We start from the raw sequence: 18,164 nt of genomic DNA on the forward strand, positions 1-18,164 counted from the left end.
TCCAGCCCGCAGGCTTTGATTTCAGACATCTCTATATTATGTCTCCACCCTTCCCTTCCATACATTCTAAAAGTTTGCCCGTCAGGCTTTCATGGAACTCAAACACTACACACAAGTCAAAACATGACCAACAGAAGTGTCTGCAAATTGCCCTCAATAGTTTATAGTAAGCCTATGCCACCAGTGTCCCACTATCCCTCCATCCCTTTTCCCAAAAACCCTTTTTCCTGTAACTACTAAAAACCAAAGTGTAGGTCAAAATTTGCATTTAGTTTTATATCAGGTTGACGTTTTTAAAACACATTTAGAAATACAACCTTTGCCATCTTCCCTCTTCTTCATAAGTCTCCTTCCCCCCCCCCCCCCCCCAAGCATTACATATCATACATAACAAAACAGTTTGAAACAGATTTCAAAGAAAGTATTTCAAGCAACCATTATGTATGTATGTATTCTTCAATATCCCTCAAATACTGTATAATGCATGTGTGAACATCATAAAACTCAAAAGCGACATTCTGACAAGGCTACACAAAACTTTATAAAATTGAGTCTCTTTTCATTAAAAATCTTTCATTAAAGCTTTGATAAATAAGTTGAACAGAAATGTCTCGTTTTATTTTGAAATATTTTTTCCGGTGAGAAAAAGAGCTGCTTAAACTGAACCCTTTGATTAACGATGACAATCTAATTAGTAATTATCTAGTAACCATGATTTGGGGATTTATTTAGTTTCCTGTAAATACCGATGAAACTTCACAATGATGTGTTAGAAACTCAAACTGAAGCAAAACTATAAGCAAGCCACATGTGTGCCTCCTACGCTAAAACGTCTTTCAAACTATCACAAAAGGAACGGTCAAGTTTATTATAAACAATTCCAAATGTAGGTCATGATCTCCGTGCACTTATACTGAAGTATTTATAAATCAATAATTTTCATATTTTCAAACAAGTTTTCTGTATTTTTCTTTTCAGAAACTTCAGACTAAGCATGCTTTGTTTCTTTCCTGTATATTAACTGTTTGCATTAATCTACATACCGACAGGTACCAAAAAAATGTAACCAGTCGGTGCTCCAGTGAGCAATAGACAGAAAGAAAATGCATTTCTGATTTCTGTTAAGTCCTTTGAAATGACTTTAATACCCTGAAAGCAATGACATGTAGAAGCGCAAGGTAACAACTACTAACTATACCCGACTTTAAACGTACACAACATTCTCTTTGCTTGTGTTTCCTTCATCCAAACACATACAGAGAATTTAAAGACATACATATCTGTTAACCTGGCAGTTCTATATACATGATTAAAGCTCATCCATTGATCATGTAAACCTGCTCCTTTTCAGAGCAACCAAAAGCAAGATGTAATATTCTTTATGAAAATGGTCGTAAGCAATGTTTCACTTTTGTGTATATATATAATAAACAATATCTCTTCTTGTTCTATTGATACGGTTTAATTATGTTTTTAGATATGCGACCAGCATCGGCCACAAACTGACCGGTTAAACTTGCAATTATTTCATACGGGGTTGACAAATACAATTCAATGAGGTACTCTTCAAAACTGTGGAGGTAGATGCCATGGTAGCTCTCAAGCGTTACATATACATCAGACTGTAATCAAATATGTAAATTACCAAAAAACTACATCAAATATGTTATACTGCCACCAACCACTTAACAGTGCGACCTATCACACAGATCCTTGTTGACCAACAAAACCAATGAGGTATTCTTTAAAACTGCGGAGGTAGATTCCATGGTAGAGCCCAAGCGACACATGTAAATACGATTGTAATCATAATATGTTATTTAATAATGTGTCAAGTACATCAATTATATTATACTGCCATCAAAAACCTGACAATGGTAACCAGTCGTACAGATCCTTGTCGACTATTTCAAAGACATAAATCAATCTACCAGACAGTCAAAACTGACAAACTAAGTATTGCTTCTCAAACTGGTAGACATTTTTTTCTCACTTCCAGATTTTCAAAAGAATAGCACTGCTGCATTGATGACACCTTAGCTTAGCCCAAGGTATCCATGGTAACAGATGACAAAGGTTACAATTGGGATCAATTATGGAAATTCTTTGTCTGACAAAACTCTTGTTATAAATGTACGTAAAATTCACATCAGCTGTTTGCATGTACGCAAAATTCACTTCAGATGTTGCAATCGCAATTAGCCATACCTCTACTAAGCAATACCCATATTAATTCATTTGCAAGGAAAGTCCTATATTCAAATCTAGAGTTCCTTTACTAGATTTCATAGTGAGTTTACTTCATGATGAATCTAGCCTATACTCGTAACGAATCATTAAACAACACATCAAAGAGCAGACTAACTGGGCTCTCTAGATGAGCTCGAAATCAACAGAGGGCGCTGTAACATCGATCACATCTAGTCTCGCGAGACTTTACGAGACTGCAGATCATAACCGTGAGTTGACCACGAGTAGTATATTACAATTTCATGAGAGCTTTCACGCCACCACGTAACTGCAATTCAGAGATCTGTAAACAGTACAGATTTTGTGTAAGTTAGTGCTGAAGTGATAGCGCCCTCTATAGAAACAATGGAGCGCCCCCATTAGAGAAATCCTTGCAAAATCTTTCATAAAATTTGATATTAAATGTACTAAGTAACTTTAATAACTATCATAATCCATCAATTTCCCTGAAATCATATTTTCCTCATAACAATACTGATCTGACTTCTCATTCTACAAAAAAAAAAATCTCATCGGACATATAACTGAGCGATATATTACTGTGACAAAATGAGTAGATTGAATGATGTATTGTAAATTCATTACTTCACACTGCAGAAAGAAGATTAAAGTCAGCCTAACTATTACCATAGCAACTGCTACAACAAACAATAAACTAATACTGTCCCTTTGTCACACACATTGCCCCATACCAATTTTCAAGACTTTAACCTTTTTCAGTTTTTAAAAATTTTGTCATCATATGAATAATTTGCTTGAAAGTATGTTCAGGATGTAACAAGTTGAGTTACTCTGACAAACTTGACAAATATCTAGACTGCATCGGATTAAACGCATGATACTGGCTGTGTCCAATTTTTTTGTTTCATTACTCAGATATTTGCAACTTCCCCTTCTCAAACAAAACATTTAGCACTGAAGTGCCACAAAAAAAGTTTTTAAAAAATCATCAACTTCAAACTCTGCAATCTTTGCAGACCTACCAAAAATTTAACAAAACTAAATGATATAAATGTTTGAAATATTTCTAAATATAATTTACAGTTGATTCGGAGCCTTAAAAAAACTCAAAATTTATTGTAACTTCACATTCCACTAACACAGCTTGCGATAAAAGCTAACTTTCCTAAACACTGACCATCGGATGCGATCTCAAGGAAAATGGATGGGGGAAAAAATAATGAAAAAATAAAGGGAAAAATTTGCACCACAACATGCACAACAGACACACACACACACTTAAACCCACACACACAAACAACTATATATCTATCCATGAATAACACCAGTTTGGATATTACGACGCAAGCACTTTCTACAATCACATCGGTAATTTTCAGCTCCTCTGTACCACAAGACACCAATATAAGAATACCTTGTTTCAAATTTAACACTTGGTACCCCTCTTGTCAAGGCATGACTTTTTAAACCATTCTCACATAAATGCAAAAATTGACAATTATTACATAGGAAATCCACACTTAAAAAAATAGGCAAATTCTCGTGGCAATTTCATATTCATACCAGGAATGACTACATACTTTTATTGTGTGACTCAACAGTTAATAAAAACCACCACCTAAATTGTATTGTTTGTTCTAGCTATTATTATTTATTGCAGCAATGATATTGACATGGAATTTTCACACAGACAAAAAAGAGTATATATTCCTTTTTAAGGAACATTACATTTGAACTCCTTTTCCACAATTTTCTGATTATCTTTGGAAAAAGTTTCACCAAGTAATTGTTATATCCTTTTATACTGAAACAGGGTAGGGTCGGTGTTTTGGGGGAGGGTATAGGAGGAAGACGTTGAATAGGGGCGAAAAACATTTTCAGATGCTCCTGATTGCACAAGGCAGGGCTCAAAGATATCCCACACTCCCAATTTTTTTTGGGCCAGAGAAACGTAGCTAAGCAGTGCTGGGAAATGACATAACCAGGATCACCAGTAGGGTGTCAAAAATAGCACTAGATGGTTTTGCTGTCTATCCTATGAATTTTCAATTACAGAGTAGAAACCAGAGTGAATTTACTCCAGACATGCCCAAAATTTCAGCTTCTCAGAAGTGTTTTTTGCTTTGGCTCCAGATTAGGAAACCTTATCTTTGACTTCTGAGACAAGGTCATTTCTTTCACATTTTGGTTAACATGAGAGAAGAGCATTTCAAGTTAATATTGGTACATGAAACTTTGCTCATTTCTTGCTGGACTGCATGATCCCCAAAAACTTCTTTTCTCATTGCACCATAATTACAAATAATGCACAAATATCACATGAATAACCTAACTGAGTACATCTAAGTGTTTTACTTTGACCCCTTGACTACCAAGGACTCTTTTGAAATATATCCTATTTCAACAAAGATAATCCTTTGATGAGGAGGAGGAGGAGTAGGAGTAGGACCATCTTGTGACATTGTCTAGAGGACAGGGACTCTCTTATCTCTTTGCTTGCTTCTGACTTTAGTGAGAGCTTTAAAAGCGGCAAGGTTGTTCTGGTGCTGTAAAGAAAGGCAGAGAGGAAAGACCAAAATTACAACTCGCCAAATATATCGTAAACATTTTGGTATTTCCTGGTTGCCCCTCGACTACCAGGCCTAACTCTTCCCTTGTCCTAACAAACAAATTTGTTCCGTCCACCAAAAAATGTAGCAAAATAATAATGACCGATATGTACGAGAGATGCAAAGTTTTTGTGAATAGAACACCATCTTTGGGGATGGTACAAATTAATCAATTATTAATTAATTAATTACCAATTAATCAATTATTTGGTGGTATGTAAGTTACAATGTAATCTGAATTCGGTGTAAATAACTAGTGGTCCGGCGATCCACCTCCAGAACTTATTTTGGTCGTCCGAACGGAAAGTTGTTCGTCCTCGGACGACCGTTAAATATTTGCCTTTCGTTTAAATCTGCATTTGTACTTTTGGTTAACTCTGACCAAGTCACATTGCTGGCTATGTCAGAGATCTATATCGTAACAACAAGTTGGTCGCTTTCAAATGCTTGAATTATGATTCATTTAGTCCGATTATAAAAAAAAGTTTCCAGTCCAACAAATTTACTGTAATGTTTCCTTTCTTCATTTTTCAAACCTACGAGATCTATGCATTATTGTCATTGATCTTTGATCATAGATTTTGTTGGACTTAACTGACAGATTATGTTCACCTTGTACCTAAACTTTCCTTTAATGTTCCACTGTTGTCTCACCCCGATGGTATCAAATCCAAATATAGTCTGTACTTTTCTATGCAACAAAAACTTGACTCTTTCATCTAACTACTAATAACAACAAAACTTCAAACCACATGTGCTTTGGACCATACCATGTAACAGGGCTTAATCTACAACTGGAAGAAGTCCCAGTTCATGGCCCTGTGTTGATTTGCCACCTGATGGAAGGGATTAAAGGGAAGGAAATTTACCTATCCACTTAAATAAATGAGTCTGTTTGACTTTCTCTTTCATTATACACAAAATTATGGAGTCTTTTTCATTTTCTCAAGCAGATAAAATCTACCTTCATTCCCACCCTTCTTACAAAGTCCTGATATTAATTCTGTATCAGTTTTATACAAACAAGCAAAATTTGTCTTTCAGTTGTTTGGCTCTTCTTTCAACGTTTGGCTCTACAGATGGAAGTAGTGAGAATACAGCATCACTGGCTAAACATCTGATGCCTTCTTTCGTTTTTACTTTCTGCTCAATGATTCTGCCACCTACTGAACGGTCATCAGTCAAAGACTTTCGCCATGTGGAGAAGATCTCACATTTGACTTTGTGTGAGAGTGATAAGAAATAAACAAATCCATTTTCAAATTTAAGAATCTTACCCTCTCAAACTTGGTGAGCTGGTTTGATGTTCCTGGTATAATGACTAGTGGATCACCTAAACCGAATATCTCTCTGAGTAGATGGTTTTCCTTCAGGTGAGTGTTTGTCCCAGATCCAAGGACCTCCCTCAATGCTGAATACTGGCGGCGTCTCACCCAACTGTCTAAGTCGATGGACTCCTGACCAAACTTGATGAGCTCGTACGGGGATTCGTTCGTCTAAACGAGAGAGAAAATACGTCAAATACAATGGCCCAATGACGATAGGGGTAATACGGCTAAATTTCCACCAAATAATCCTCTCCAAAGGTTCAAAAGGATACATATAAAGTTTATCACACAAGGAAAAACATGCACGCACACACACAAACATAATGTGGTCACCTTGAACGGGATAAAGTACATGCGAATAACTTAAGAATCCTGTGATGAAACCTTGTTTAACATCACAGAAAAAGTTTGCTAGATGCAATTTAGCACTCTCACAAATTCATATTGAGGATGTTGTTTTACATATATCGCCAAGAACTACAACTGCGAATTAACCAGGAAAGATTCTCAATTGGATTGAAAATTTTGTTTTTCACAAAAGTCTTTGCTGGGGGGGGGGGGTGGGGACACATGACTCCTAAAACCTTCATGCAAGCTGTTATGTTGCAATGAAGCCATCCATGGGCGGCGATCCGTACTTCCGAGTGGGGGGGATATGACCTTGTTGACTATCTAAGCGTAGCGCCACCATGAGTTGGCGCGAAGCGTACAAGAAAATTTTGGGATTTACAAACCCTCTAGATGGCCGGAAACGGCACTTGCCGAGGTTTCCAAGCGGCATATACCCAACTTTAAAATAGGGATTTCATGTCCGAAATATCTCATAATCAGGATCCAAAATACTTTGTTTTTAATTTCGGGTGTTATTTTTGGAAAATTGCCCCTGTCAATCTTGTTTCAGGCGCTACGTTAGAATGTTCGAGAGCTCTTTATATTATTCGATGAAGAAAATGGCCTCATGCAGGCTATTATAGGCCTATACACATGCAATACACAATTACACATAGTTACATTCCTAGGTACCGATTGCTAGGGCATCCAGGTGAAACGTACGTGTATTAACAGCGGCGTCGGAAGCTATTTGGGATTGGTACGGAAGATCAGAGTGTGGCCATCTACCATAATTATCGGGGGGGTGGGGGGCGTTTGGAAGGTCAAACTACGCTACGCGCCACCATTGGTTGGCGCGTAGCGTAATGGAGAAAATTTTGAAAAAATGCCTCCCAGATTGCAGGAAATGGCACTTCCCGAGCTTTTCTTCTGTGCATTCTCCCTTGTCTGTTTTTGTACCCGATTAATCTTCTGAAACACATTTTGAAGTATGTTTTCATTTTGGTTCTTTATTTTTTGCCTTTTTTTCTTCTTAGTGCTACTTTTTTCTCCTTTTTTTTTGCGCCGTGAATATTGGTCCGGCGAACCGCTCCGACGCCCCTAATTAAGCATTACCCTGGTAACATGAGATTCTCAGCTGTTCGAGGGAACATGTACGTGTGTAGGCCTACTATAGGGCCTATATGAATACTATGAGGGTGCATATATGTACTATATCAATACCGTGGGCGCAATAATACATTTTGTTGTTATAGGGCCAATGAAGCCTACAGTCAACTATTCTTGCTTTATAAAGACGGTTTATTTGAAAAGATCGCACTGCGTTTATGGTATAGGCAAGAAATGAAGCTAAAAAGAGCCGTACATTCACGATGATGCATAAATGAAGGCATGAAAATATTCTTATTCCTGGCATTTGGTGGGGGGGATATGGTGTATTACATCCCCTCCACCCATTTTCATGGGGGGGATATATCCCCCCCATCCCCCCCAGGATCGCCGCCCATGAAGCCATCACTAACAGCCGTCCATCTACACGAATTCACTGCACCAGGAACGGCCAAGATCTATTAAATATCAAATTGGTCCTTATTATTACATCCATACATTATTTAGACAAACCTTATACTGGAACTTAACCAATTCCACCATGTGAATATCAAGCATATCAACTGGAATATATCAAGAATTGACCTTTGAACTCACACACAAGTTATTTTCTTGAAATGTTCCAAGTAAATATCATTACAGCAGATTACCTTGCAGTTTGCACAAAGGCTCATCTGTATTGAGAATCGATGATTACCACCATCAATCGTTTAAAATGTACGAGATATGAAAAGTTAAATGGGATAGAGAGTTCTCCAGAAAATAAGAAGGGAAAGAACGACACACTGTATTTTCACACACCCCTTTCGGTCACTCTCCCCCACCCCCACCCACCTCCTCCTTACTACCCCTCCCCTCCTCCTCCTCCTCCTTACTACACCCCCTCCTCCTCCTCCTCCTTACTACCCCTCTGTACTTATTCTTGCCTTATGTGAATTCACTGAGTGTAAGAAACTAACTGAAAGGCCCACAAAGAAACTCAAACTGGCAGCCAAGACAGTCATTCTGCTTTCTGATGGCCTACCTCAATGGTCTTCATGATATCTCTGAATGATGATCTCTGTTGTCGTCTGTCTTTCTTAGCTCTGTATTTGTTACTGTCCGTAGCCAGCTCCTTCAGCTTAGCCATTAACTCATCCATGTCATCTCCATAAAACTCCTGGAAAAGAAGAGAGAAGAGAGAATTTAGTTATAGCAGCATTTGGTTGAGTTGGACAGCTTGTAATGTCTCCTCCAACATATCGTCCCTTGTTTCGCGTACTGACGAATGTTAGAAAGTTATTTATCACGATCCAAATCAATTCACTGCTTTGCAACTGAATGTTTGATCACAAATAATACCTTTTAAGCAGTATCTATAGATTTATGTTACAGAAAACATATTATAGTTTATAGACGTTTCAAATTTAAAGGATGTAGAACAATTTTAAGGGCATATAAATGTTTTAAAAACATTCGTCACTACGTAAAACAAAATAAAATAATTTGCATATTCGTCAGTGCGTGAAACAAGGGACGATATATATGCACGACGAGTACAAAGTGTGTTTGTGGTTTGCAGCATTTCTGTTACAGAAAGTGCAAACTATCTCAAGAAACTTCATGTGCTGTCTTTTAAGAAACAATTAGAAGAAGCTTGGCATTACGCTCGCAACAACTATGTAGAAGATTCATCAATAGGTCTACCTTAAAGTATTCATAAAGCCAATTAAAACCAATTAGAGTAGTTATCTCTTGAATTGTACCTTTATGAGACAAGACAGAAATAGTTAGTGTTTAATATGGACCAAATGTCGCAACAATGTATCTGGTGAAAAGCAGACTTCAGGGGTTGCAACGAAATTTTACACAATTTGATTGAACTGTCATGATTCTGTTGCCCAGACAGGTATTCATGCTAATATTAATCAACTGCAATTTTCAGCAAACTGAGCTAATTTATGAATATTTCTCATGAATATATTCACACACTCATTTATCTTCTCATAGAAAGTCTCTGAAGGGACATTGGGAAATGTCTGTAAATATATTGCTTTTTTCACCAAATCTGCTCACCTCATCTTCCTCCCTGGCTAGCTCATAAAACAGAGCTATCGTTTCGCCGGCCACAATCCTTAGGTTAACATCATCTGATTCTAGAAGCTGCGGCAACTTGGGTAAATGACTACGCATGGAAGAGGTAAGGTCAAAGGTCATACCATGCATGATAACGAGGCCATCAACCAGCCCCGATTACATTATCATTACTATGATTGTTAATTTATCAGCATCATAGCAGCCTTTGAATACTATCAACGAACAATCTTGACTTTGCCGCTCTTTATCTTTCTTAAGTAAACATATTTATCAGAGTATGTCATCATAAACTCCATTGCATGATGTGATGTTTAAGTAACACATGATAATCTTATCTCTACAATCAATGCATTTGATCTACCCTATTCACAGATTAGCAAACAAACTACTCAACTATTCCCATGGGTGCCACTTATAAGTTCACCAGCATCGTACAGATGCACAATGATAGAGCTTCTACACAAGTTCAAAGATTTGTCACAGGTTGAAACTCACAGAACATTTGGTATCATAAGTGTTCCATGACAGAAAGAAAACTTAAAAACATAAAAGAAAAAACAGCTATACACAAAACAGTGAACACTAAACAAGTCACTGGCTTATTACTGCACTGCTTTAGGAAGAAATTACACCACTGCCTTAGGAAGAAATTACACCACTGCTTCAGGAACAAACTACACCACTGCTTCAGGAACAAACTACACCGCTGCTTCAGGAACAAACTACACCACTGCTTCAGGAACAAACTACACCGCTGCTTTAGGAACAAATTACACCGCTGCTTTAGGAACAAATTACACCGCTGCTTTAGGAACAACATGAGCAACAAAAGCTTCATCCCAAGAGTACCATATAATTTAGATTCTGACAGAGTCACATGTGTCATTTTCCTTTTGCATGGTATCATAAAAAAGTGACCAACCACCATATTTCTAAAAGAAACCCATTGGACATTGAAGTTTACATTGCTAATGGATGTTCTTAGTTTTCAGTGTGATTATCAAACTCATAACATGCCACCACCCCAACACACAGAGCTGTGTGTGGTCTTCGTTGATGTTTGACACTGACATTACACCATGATCGGAACATGCTACATACCTATCTTTCTTGTCAAGTTTCCACAACTGTTTAATATGCAAAAATAATGAATATTATACCCAAACAACAATCAGTTAGAACTGTACCTCTCTATCATTTCTCCAATAACTCTTGCAGACATGATGGAAAGTAGTAGGGTCCATGCAGAGATGGCAGCACAGTGTAACTTGTGAATCTCTGGTGAATGAGTAGGCGACGACCCATCACCTTTAAAGTAAGACTGGCTGAAGATCTGTTCCAAAGCTGACATGCATGACTTTAACGTCTGTGGGCAATAGACACAAGGTAACATTTTGAGCAAAAATTATTTATAGTACTAACTCAATACTGGATCTCAAAAAATAAAATTTTAAGATCTAGTCATTCAATAAGAAACCATGAAAAACTTCACAAATTTGGAAACAGTTTCAGAGCTTTGTTATTTAGAGAGCATATCTGATCTAAAACAAAACGTTCAGAGGTAGGATATCACTTCTTTACTTCCATTGGCATCATTGGTGTACATAACATTATATGAAAAATAAAGACCAGCCACTCAAAAGGGCAGCTACTTGCATGAAAATGTGAGAGATTACATACAGATATTCTACGTTTTGCTAGGTTTTACTCAAATAACTAGAATTATGAAAAGAGACTGAATACTGTTTCTCGCCCAAATGGGTACAACTGTCTTTAATAAGTCTTACCAGTTACTGGCAATATCAAATTCTACCTGTGGGTTCTTTGTGCCGTGAGCAGTAGGCCCTTTGCACATCTACCATCACTACAAGGTTTCCAGATCTCATTTTTCTTAACACGATTTATCTCTGCATAATCTCACTTCTACTTGGGAAATTACTCCTTTAAGATGTGAATTCTGAACAGGTTGAGAAACCTCTGTACTTTTTTACAGATGAGTCAGTAAATTTAATATCACCTACCTCATAGTCACCAGGAGCAATGAATGAACCGATTCCCAGAGCAAGAGCACACTGCGGATGAAACACGAGACATTGAATTCATAAAACGATATCTGAAAAGGCGTACTCAAAAATGACAAAAATATCAACATGTTCCACCATTTTGTGACTGGCTGTTTGGGTCAGCGGGATTGATGGAGCACTCACCCTCCGTTAAGGAAATCAAGCGTAAGATAATAAATAAAAAGAAGTCATTTAACCATATATTATCTGGATCTCTGCATCCACCCCCCCTCCCTTCCCTTCCCTCCTCCCCTCCCTGACATTCGACAACCGCAGTAACAAACACTTAAATAACAAGTGACAGTTCTGATGAAGATAACTTACACTTCTCCTGGCCTTAGAAGAGGCAGATGAATCCTGAAGGGTGGTCAAGAGGATTGGTTTCATGGAATTGAAGACCTCTTCGGTATCGACACTAGCACCGAGCTGGATGTAGACCAAGACAGATAACAGTGCTGCTGCACCCTGCTCCTCTCCTTTGCCTGTAACAAATGTGAATACTATTCAAAATGTATAACATGGAAACAGAAGGGCATTTTTAGGCTTCGAAAGCCATATTTCGTTCTATCTTTATGCTGTTATAGATTTTGGTTTTCTGGGGTTGGTTTTTTATTAGTTTTTCTGAGAACAAAACTGCAAACCAATAGAAAAGTCACAGATAGCTTCTGACAACAGAGAGTACCAGCATTCAGTAAATGTTACATACAGAGTACTAGGACATTAATTCACATCCCGCAAATAGTATGCACTGACCTCGCTTTAAACATCTCTCTACACAATCTGAAAGGGTAGCTTTCCTCTTCTGCACAAACTCTGGCAGGAACTTTTTGGCGAACGCGGCTCGTAAACCATCCAGACAAGTCTGTCTGCCCTGTGCACTGGAGGTGAAAAAGGATGTAACCATGGTATCAACAAAGAGGAACTCAAACACATACACTGATGAGAAGATCAAACAAGATGTCACATCTTGGTTGTCTATATATATACATATATTATATATATAAATTTACACAGCTTGCATAGATTCAGAGTGAACATCTTTTAAGGTAATGACCAAGGAGAGATTATGAGCTAATGTTTCCAAGAGGAATTCCTCACATCTGTGATGTGTAGGGACTTTTGACTTTTTTTTCAGTGACTAAATGGGGTTGAGATCTGAGGAGACTTAATATTTCAAGAACTCCACATATCTGTGATAGGCAGATGTATTCACTTACATTGACAGATTAAAATGATAAGTTTCCATTGCTACCATCACAGCGATATCCCCCACTCACAATTGACGTAATCCAATAACAAATTAAACGTTTCATCCCAACACTACAGTATGCATTTTTTTTTTTTTTCATTCTGCAATTAGCTGGTTTTTATTGAGTCTAAGTGGTAGATCAATGCAACACATGTTGCCATTTATTCTACACATATGTTTTAATACAAATGTTTTAATATCTGTTGTGAAATTATCACAGTACTACAAAAACCTGACAGTATTGGCTTTGTGCCCCAAGCTGTAATACAGTACTTGCATACTTGGAGACACTACTCACCACACACTTAACAGTGTTGGATTTTCAGGAATTTGAGAAGGTTGTCCGAAGGACTACCAGTTTCAAAGATTTTCAAAGATTTGGTAGTCCTGCAAAAAACTTGGTAGTCCTTCCAAATTTTCCACCAAAATTGAAAATGAACACAAATAATACAAAACAAAACATTTTGGTGCTCAATCTGATTGTGTCAACCAAAGCTTTATTAGTTTAGCATATAACCATGTTATTGTGTACTGTTTTCAAATAGTGTTTGCACGGGGTATTCGGGTACCCGGATACCCGCCTGACGCGGTACTACCTGGTTCCTTATTTATTACCCGAATCCTACACAGTAATTTCTAGTCCTCTCGAACGACCGGACGACCGTGAAAATTCTACACTGCTTAAGACACAATTAAAGGTCTTCCATTGCAATAGAGCATACTTTAGTTTATGTAGCAGACTGTATCAAGGTAAACAAAATTAGGCTAAAAAATACCAATCAGCCTATCAAACCAATCTATATCTTCTCAATTATCAGCATGCTTGAGGAGAATGAAGAACATTCAAGTACTGCAGCAAGGGGCACAGTAATCTACCTAACGAATCAACACGACATGCATGTTATAATTAGACCTGAAGAAAGCAAGATTATTAAATGTTTAACGACCCTGAAGCAATACAATGAAATATTCCAATTTGATATTCCAATTGAAATATTCCAATGAAATAAAACCATTCACAAATGTTTAAGAGAAGACCTGTATCGACAGAAATGCATGTTAATTTAAACAGACATGATAGAGTAGGAGAGGGGGGGGGAGGGGGCTTACCTTTTCTGGGTAGTTCCATCTATAAGCTCCTCTATTTTATCCTCTAAATCATTCTGTTCACTGTTGTCATCTTCCTCATCCAAACCTAGTTTAGCAGCAGCTAGAGGTTAGAGGAATGGAATCAAATGGAATGAACCATGCAGCAGTACTCATCACTAATGATAAAGATGTCAAGTATATAAAAAGCCTCCCATCATGGACTAATTCAGTGATAATTATCCGGTATCGCATCGCATAATGCTATGCGAAATGGCCAAATTTGCTGTACGAGTGCAAAAGATGCATAGTAGTCCTTTGTACACAGAACCAAAGTATTTTTAAAACAGACAGTTCACAACAGAAAGTTTAAAAACAGAAAGTTCACAACCTTCAAACTTTTGATACTAAATTTTCACTGTATTGCTATCCAGATATTGCATCACAACTGCTATACAAAAATAGTCAAATTGCTATATCTACAAGTCCAAAGGTGTATCTCAGTCTTTTTTTTAACACAGAAACCATATTAAACACTTTTACACATGCTTTGTACACAGAGTTTGAGCACTAAACTATTCATTCAATACAGAGTCTCTCCAGCACAGACAAAATTATCCTTTGCCTAAGGGACAAACAGGAATTTTTTTCCCCATTTATTTAAGTACAATCACTCAGTCACAACGAGGATGACATGATGGCCGACTTAGCACTTTTGGCAATCTTAACAGAAAGTCTGCAGGTTGTGCCTGCACTTTCTAGATTCCAATATACTTATAGTAACACCATCAATAGATTGGTCAGAATTGTAAGTTTTCACAGTATAACATATTTAAGCTACTGTATAAACAAACCTTATTATACAAATGATATCAATGACTTTCAAGGGCCAGTTTTTAAGGATTTGCTTTTTGGTTGTCCTAACAGCAAGTAGGTTGTCCCAAAATAAGTTTCAGAGTTATTGCAATGTAAACTTGTTTATGTTTACGTCATTAATATTCATAAGGTCAGCGACTCAGCGCCAAAAGAGATAGGACACACCTTCTCACTAAAATACATCTACATAGCGAGTATACATGACAAATATCCGTCACTCCGTAGTTGAGTTATCGCGGACCCAAGCAAGTGTCACAGACACACGCACACACATACACACGCCAACCTGACTGCATAGGTTCCTTTGCTTCCAGCAAGGACCCAAAAACCAATGACCAATATGTACAACACTGTAGAAGAGATGTGTAGGTTTGGTGAATAGAATACCAGCTTCTCAAACCACTAGATCATTTATTATTCCTCAGCTGATTTTGGTCATCCGAACAGACATTTATTTGGTCATCTCAAACAACCATTAAAAATTTGCCCGCTCACCGACAGAACTTTTGGAAAACCAGCTGATGAACAAATGTCTTCAATATAATACAATTACAAAGATAAAATATGCTTTTCCTCAGAGATGTAAATTAATTAATTTGTTTACTGTAATTATTGGGCTCACCTTCCTCAATACTGTCCAATTCAGATAAGTGGCTACTGGTCACACTTGCAGTTTCAAGGTCAGTATTATCTGCCTCACTCCCTTCATTACTCTTGGGTAGTCCTCCTGCAGCCCCTACAGGGCTCAGTTTGCGATCTGAAAAACAGTTGTGATGAATCCAGAAATTTAAGATCAATATAGATATATCTCAAAGTTGCATTTGAAATCACCATTGAATTACAACCCCTTACCTCTAGCCTTTCTTCTGTTTACAACAGACCTGTAAATATACAATACAATCAATCCCCCCCCCCCCCTTCCCACCAAGTCTGAGCACCATACAAACTGCCAGAAGTTTGCAAAGGTATTCTCCCGTAGGTTCTGTTTCTCCATTATTAAAACAGATGATTCAATATCCCATACCTGCTTTTAGAAATGGCAGTAAAATATGCTTGTTGAAGTTTGCCCATGGGTGACTGTTATCTGACTATCTAGCATATTTGAGAGCAATACTACTGTACGTGACCATTAATTCTATATGTAAAGATTCTGTACAAGAAGGAGCTATCTTGACAATAGAACTTGTTACATTTAAATTCTAGGAAACTGTTTTTGATGGAACCAACGTGAGATTTAGATGAAATGGATAGCAGGCATCTCTCTGCATTCTCAATTTCTGTTTCACACATCTTTCTCTTTGGTTTTAATTCAAAAGGCAGGCAATCCCGCCAATTCATGTCATATTTGTATTGTTCAACAAGGCAATTTGATGTGAAAGTGTGTTCTCACTAAACACAATGTTGATTTCTCTTTGTTCCTCACACCTGCAGGTAAAAACATGCAAGATGCCCATTTTCTGATCTCAAGCTGGAAACAGTTTTACAGATCAATTTTTGCAAGAAGATTAGCACATAAGATAGGGAAACCATTGGATTGCCTTGACAACAAGGAAACTTCTTGTGAAACTGGGAGATTTGGCATGTCTGTACAATAAATATATATATTTGAACCATGAAAAATCTTTAGTAGGTTACTTGGCAAAGTGAATTTCAAATGCATTTCTTTCTTTTAAGTTGATTGCACCATATGAAGGTGATTAAATAGCTAGGCTACAATCCTAAGTAGACACAGGGATGTACTCACAATGGGCAGTTCTGAATGCTGCCCAACACAATGTTTTAAACATTTCTGCCTGGCACAATTTTTGATGATTAATTTACAAATTTTATCATAAATTTACCAAATAGCTCTGGTGAATACTTGGCATGGAAGTTAGTCCCAGAATAGGAAAAAGCCATCTAAGCATATTTCATTTGCAAAACTTATCCAAAGTGGGGGGAGGGGATATCCCCATCCCGTAGACCCCTCCCCCAGGACGTGGATCACACTACAGCACAAACCCGCCGGCACTCAAATATTCCTGAGCACATCCCTGCAGACCATCATTTGGAATAAATTTCATTCTTTTTTTTCAACATTAATTAGTAAAATATTTACATGTTGAAAACACACTGCACAGCTACATAATAATGATAAGAAGATTGCAAGACTGACTGAAGTTACAACTTACAAATACAACTAAGTTGCCAGTGTGCCGACTGCACCATGGCATACCATAGTATTGTAATAGATCTAACTAATTATATTAAAAAAAATATTTATCTTTCCGATGAATGACCAGTCGCTAACAAGTGTTGTAATCTGTGCTGTAGGTTGAGTGATGGCTACGAACTGTCGCCGGTTCATGTCAGTACCTAACATATGCCACACGAAAAAAAATATTAACATTGATAGATAGTATTACCGTTATTATATAGGCTAGTAACGAATGTATTATGTACTGTTCCTTATTGCAGTTATCAGTGTAGCCTACGGTAGTTAGGCCTATGCCAATAGCAAGTAATAATAAGTAATAATTCTCACTAGACTTCTTCTGCCTCTTTTTCGGCATCTTATGTTCGACTGAATCCCCCTGAAATGAATAACTTTCAAGAAGCTAGAATATTTCGTATAGTTCTTGGTAGCTTATCAGAAAAATCTGAAATATTTAAACACATGGGTGAAGTTAGCGGGATTCTCACGGTTGACATGATTGCCGAATACTGTGTAATCAGCAAATGGCAATTACATCTACATACATACTCGGACTCACACACACACATGGATAGTGCGCAAGTGTGCATGTGTCATATCGTACCCATGGCATATGACAACATTTACTATAAATGACGTCATGACTCATGTCTATGGCAAGCCAAATACACAAATAATAATAATAATTAGATATTCTAGGTTTTCGGTCGAAAAACCTGGATTACCGATCGACAAACCAGGAACATCTACCGATTACCCAGGTTTATCACTGGAAAAACCAGGTTTTGCAGATGTCCCAAGTATTTCATGAGAAAATTCAAGTATATCGGCGATAAATTTGGATAAATTGGACACACCCATCCCCAGAAAATTGTGCATTTCTCTGAGATGGACTAAGAAAAGTGTCTCACAATTTGTTTGACCCTTCACCTTAAAAGAAACATCATAGCCCCAAATGCTGAAACCTTTCGTATCCTCAAATTCTGTGATGATATGGAGGATCCTAATCTATCATAATGAAAGATGAGGTAC

At 37.4% G+C, this 18,164-nt stretch overlaps 1 protein-coding gene across 1 annotated transcript; it reads right to left on the reverse strand.

The window, feature by feature from the left end:
* Window positions 1-1,993: 1,993 nt before the first annotated feature.
* On the reverse strand, window positions 1,994-17,692 carry LOC139961905 (interferon-related developmental regulator 2-like). The gene is made up of 11 exons (XM_071961541.1): window positions 17,463-17,692; window positions 15,561-15,695; window positions 14,087-14,186; window positions 12,481-12,605; window positions 12,052-12,209; window positions 11,686-11,736; window positions 10,852-11,030; window positions 9,644-9,752; window positions 8,613-8,747; window positions 6,098-6,316; window positions 1,994-4,757 (listed from the first exon to the last, which is right to left on the reverse strand). Exons 1-11 carry the CDS (start codon window positions 17,488-17,490, stop codon window positions 4,677-4,679), a joined length of 1,320 nt encoding a protein of 439 aa, XP_071817642.1. The 5' UTR covers window positions 17,491-17,692; the 3' UTR covers window positions 1,994-4,676.
* Window positions 17,693-18,164: the final 472 nt, after the last annotated feature.

Source organism: Apostichopus japonicus, chromosome 20 (assembly GCF_037975245.1).
Source record: "Apostichopus japonicus isolate 1M-3 chromosome 20, ASM3797524v1, whole genome shotgun sequence".
NCBI classification, from domain to species: Eukaryota; Metazoa; Echinodermata; class Holothuroidea; order Aspidochirotida; family Stichopodidae; genus Apostichopus; species Apostichopus japonicus.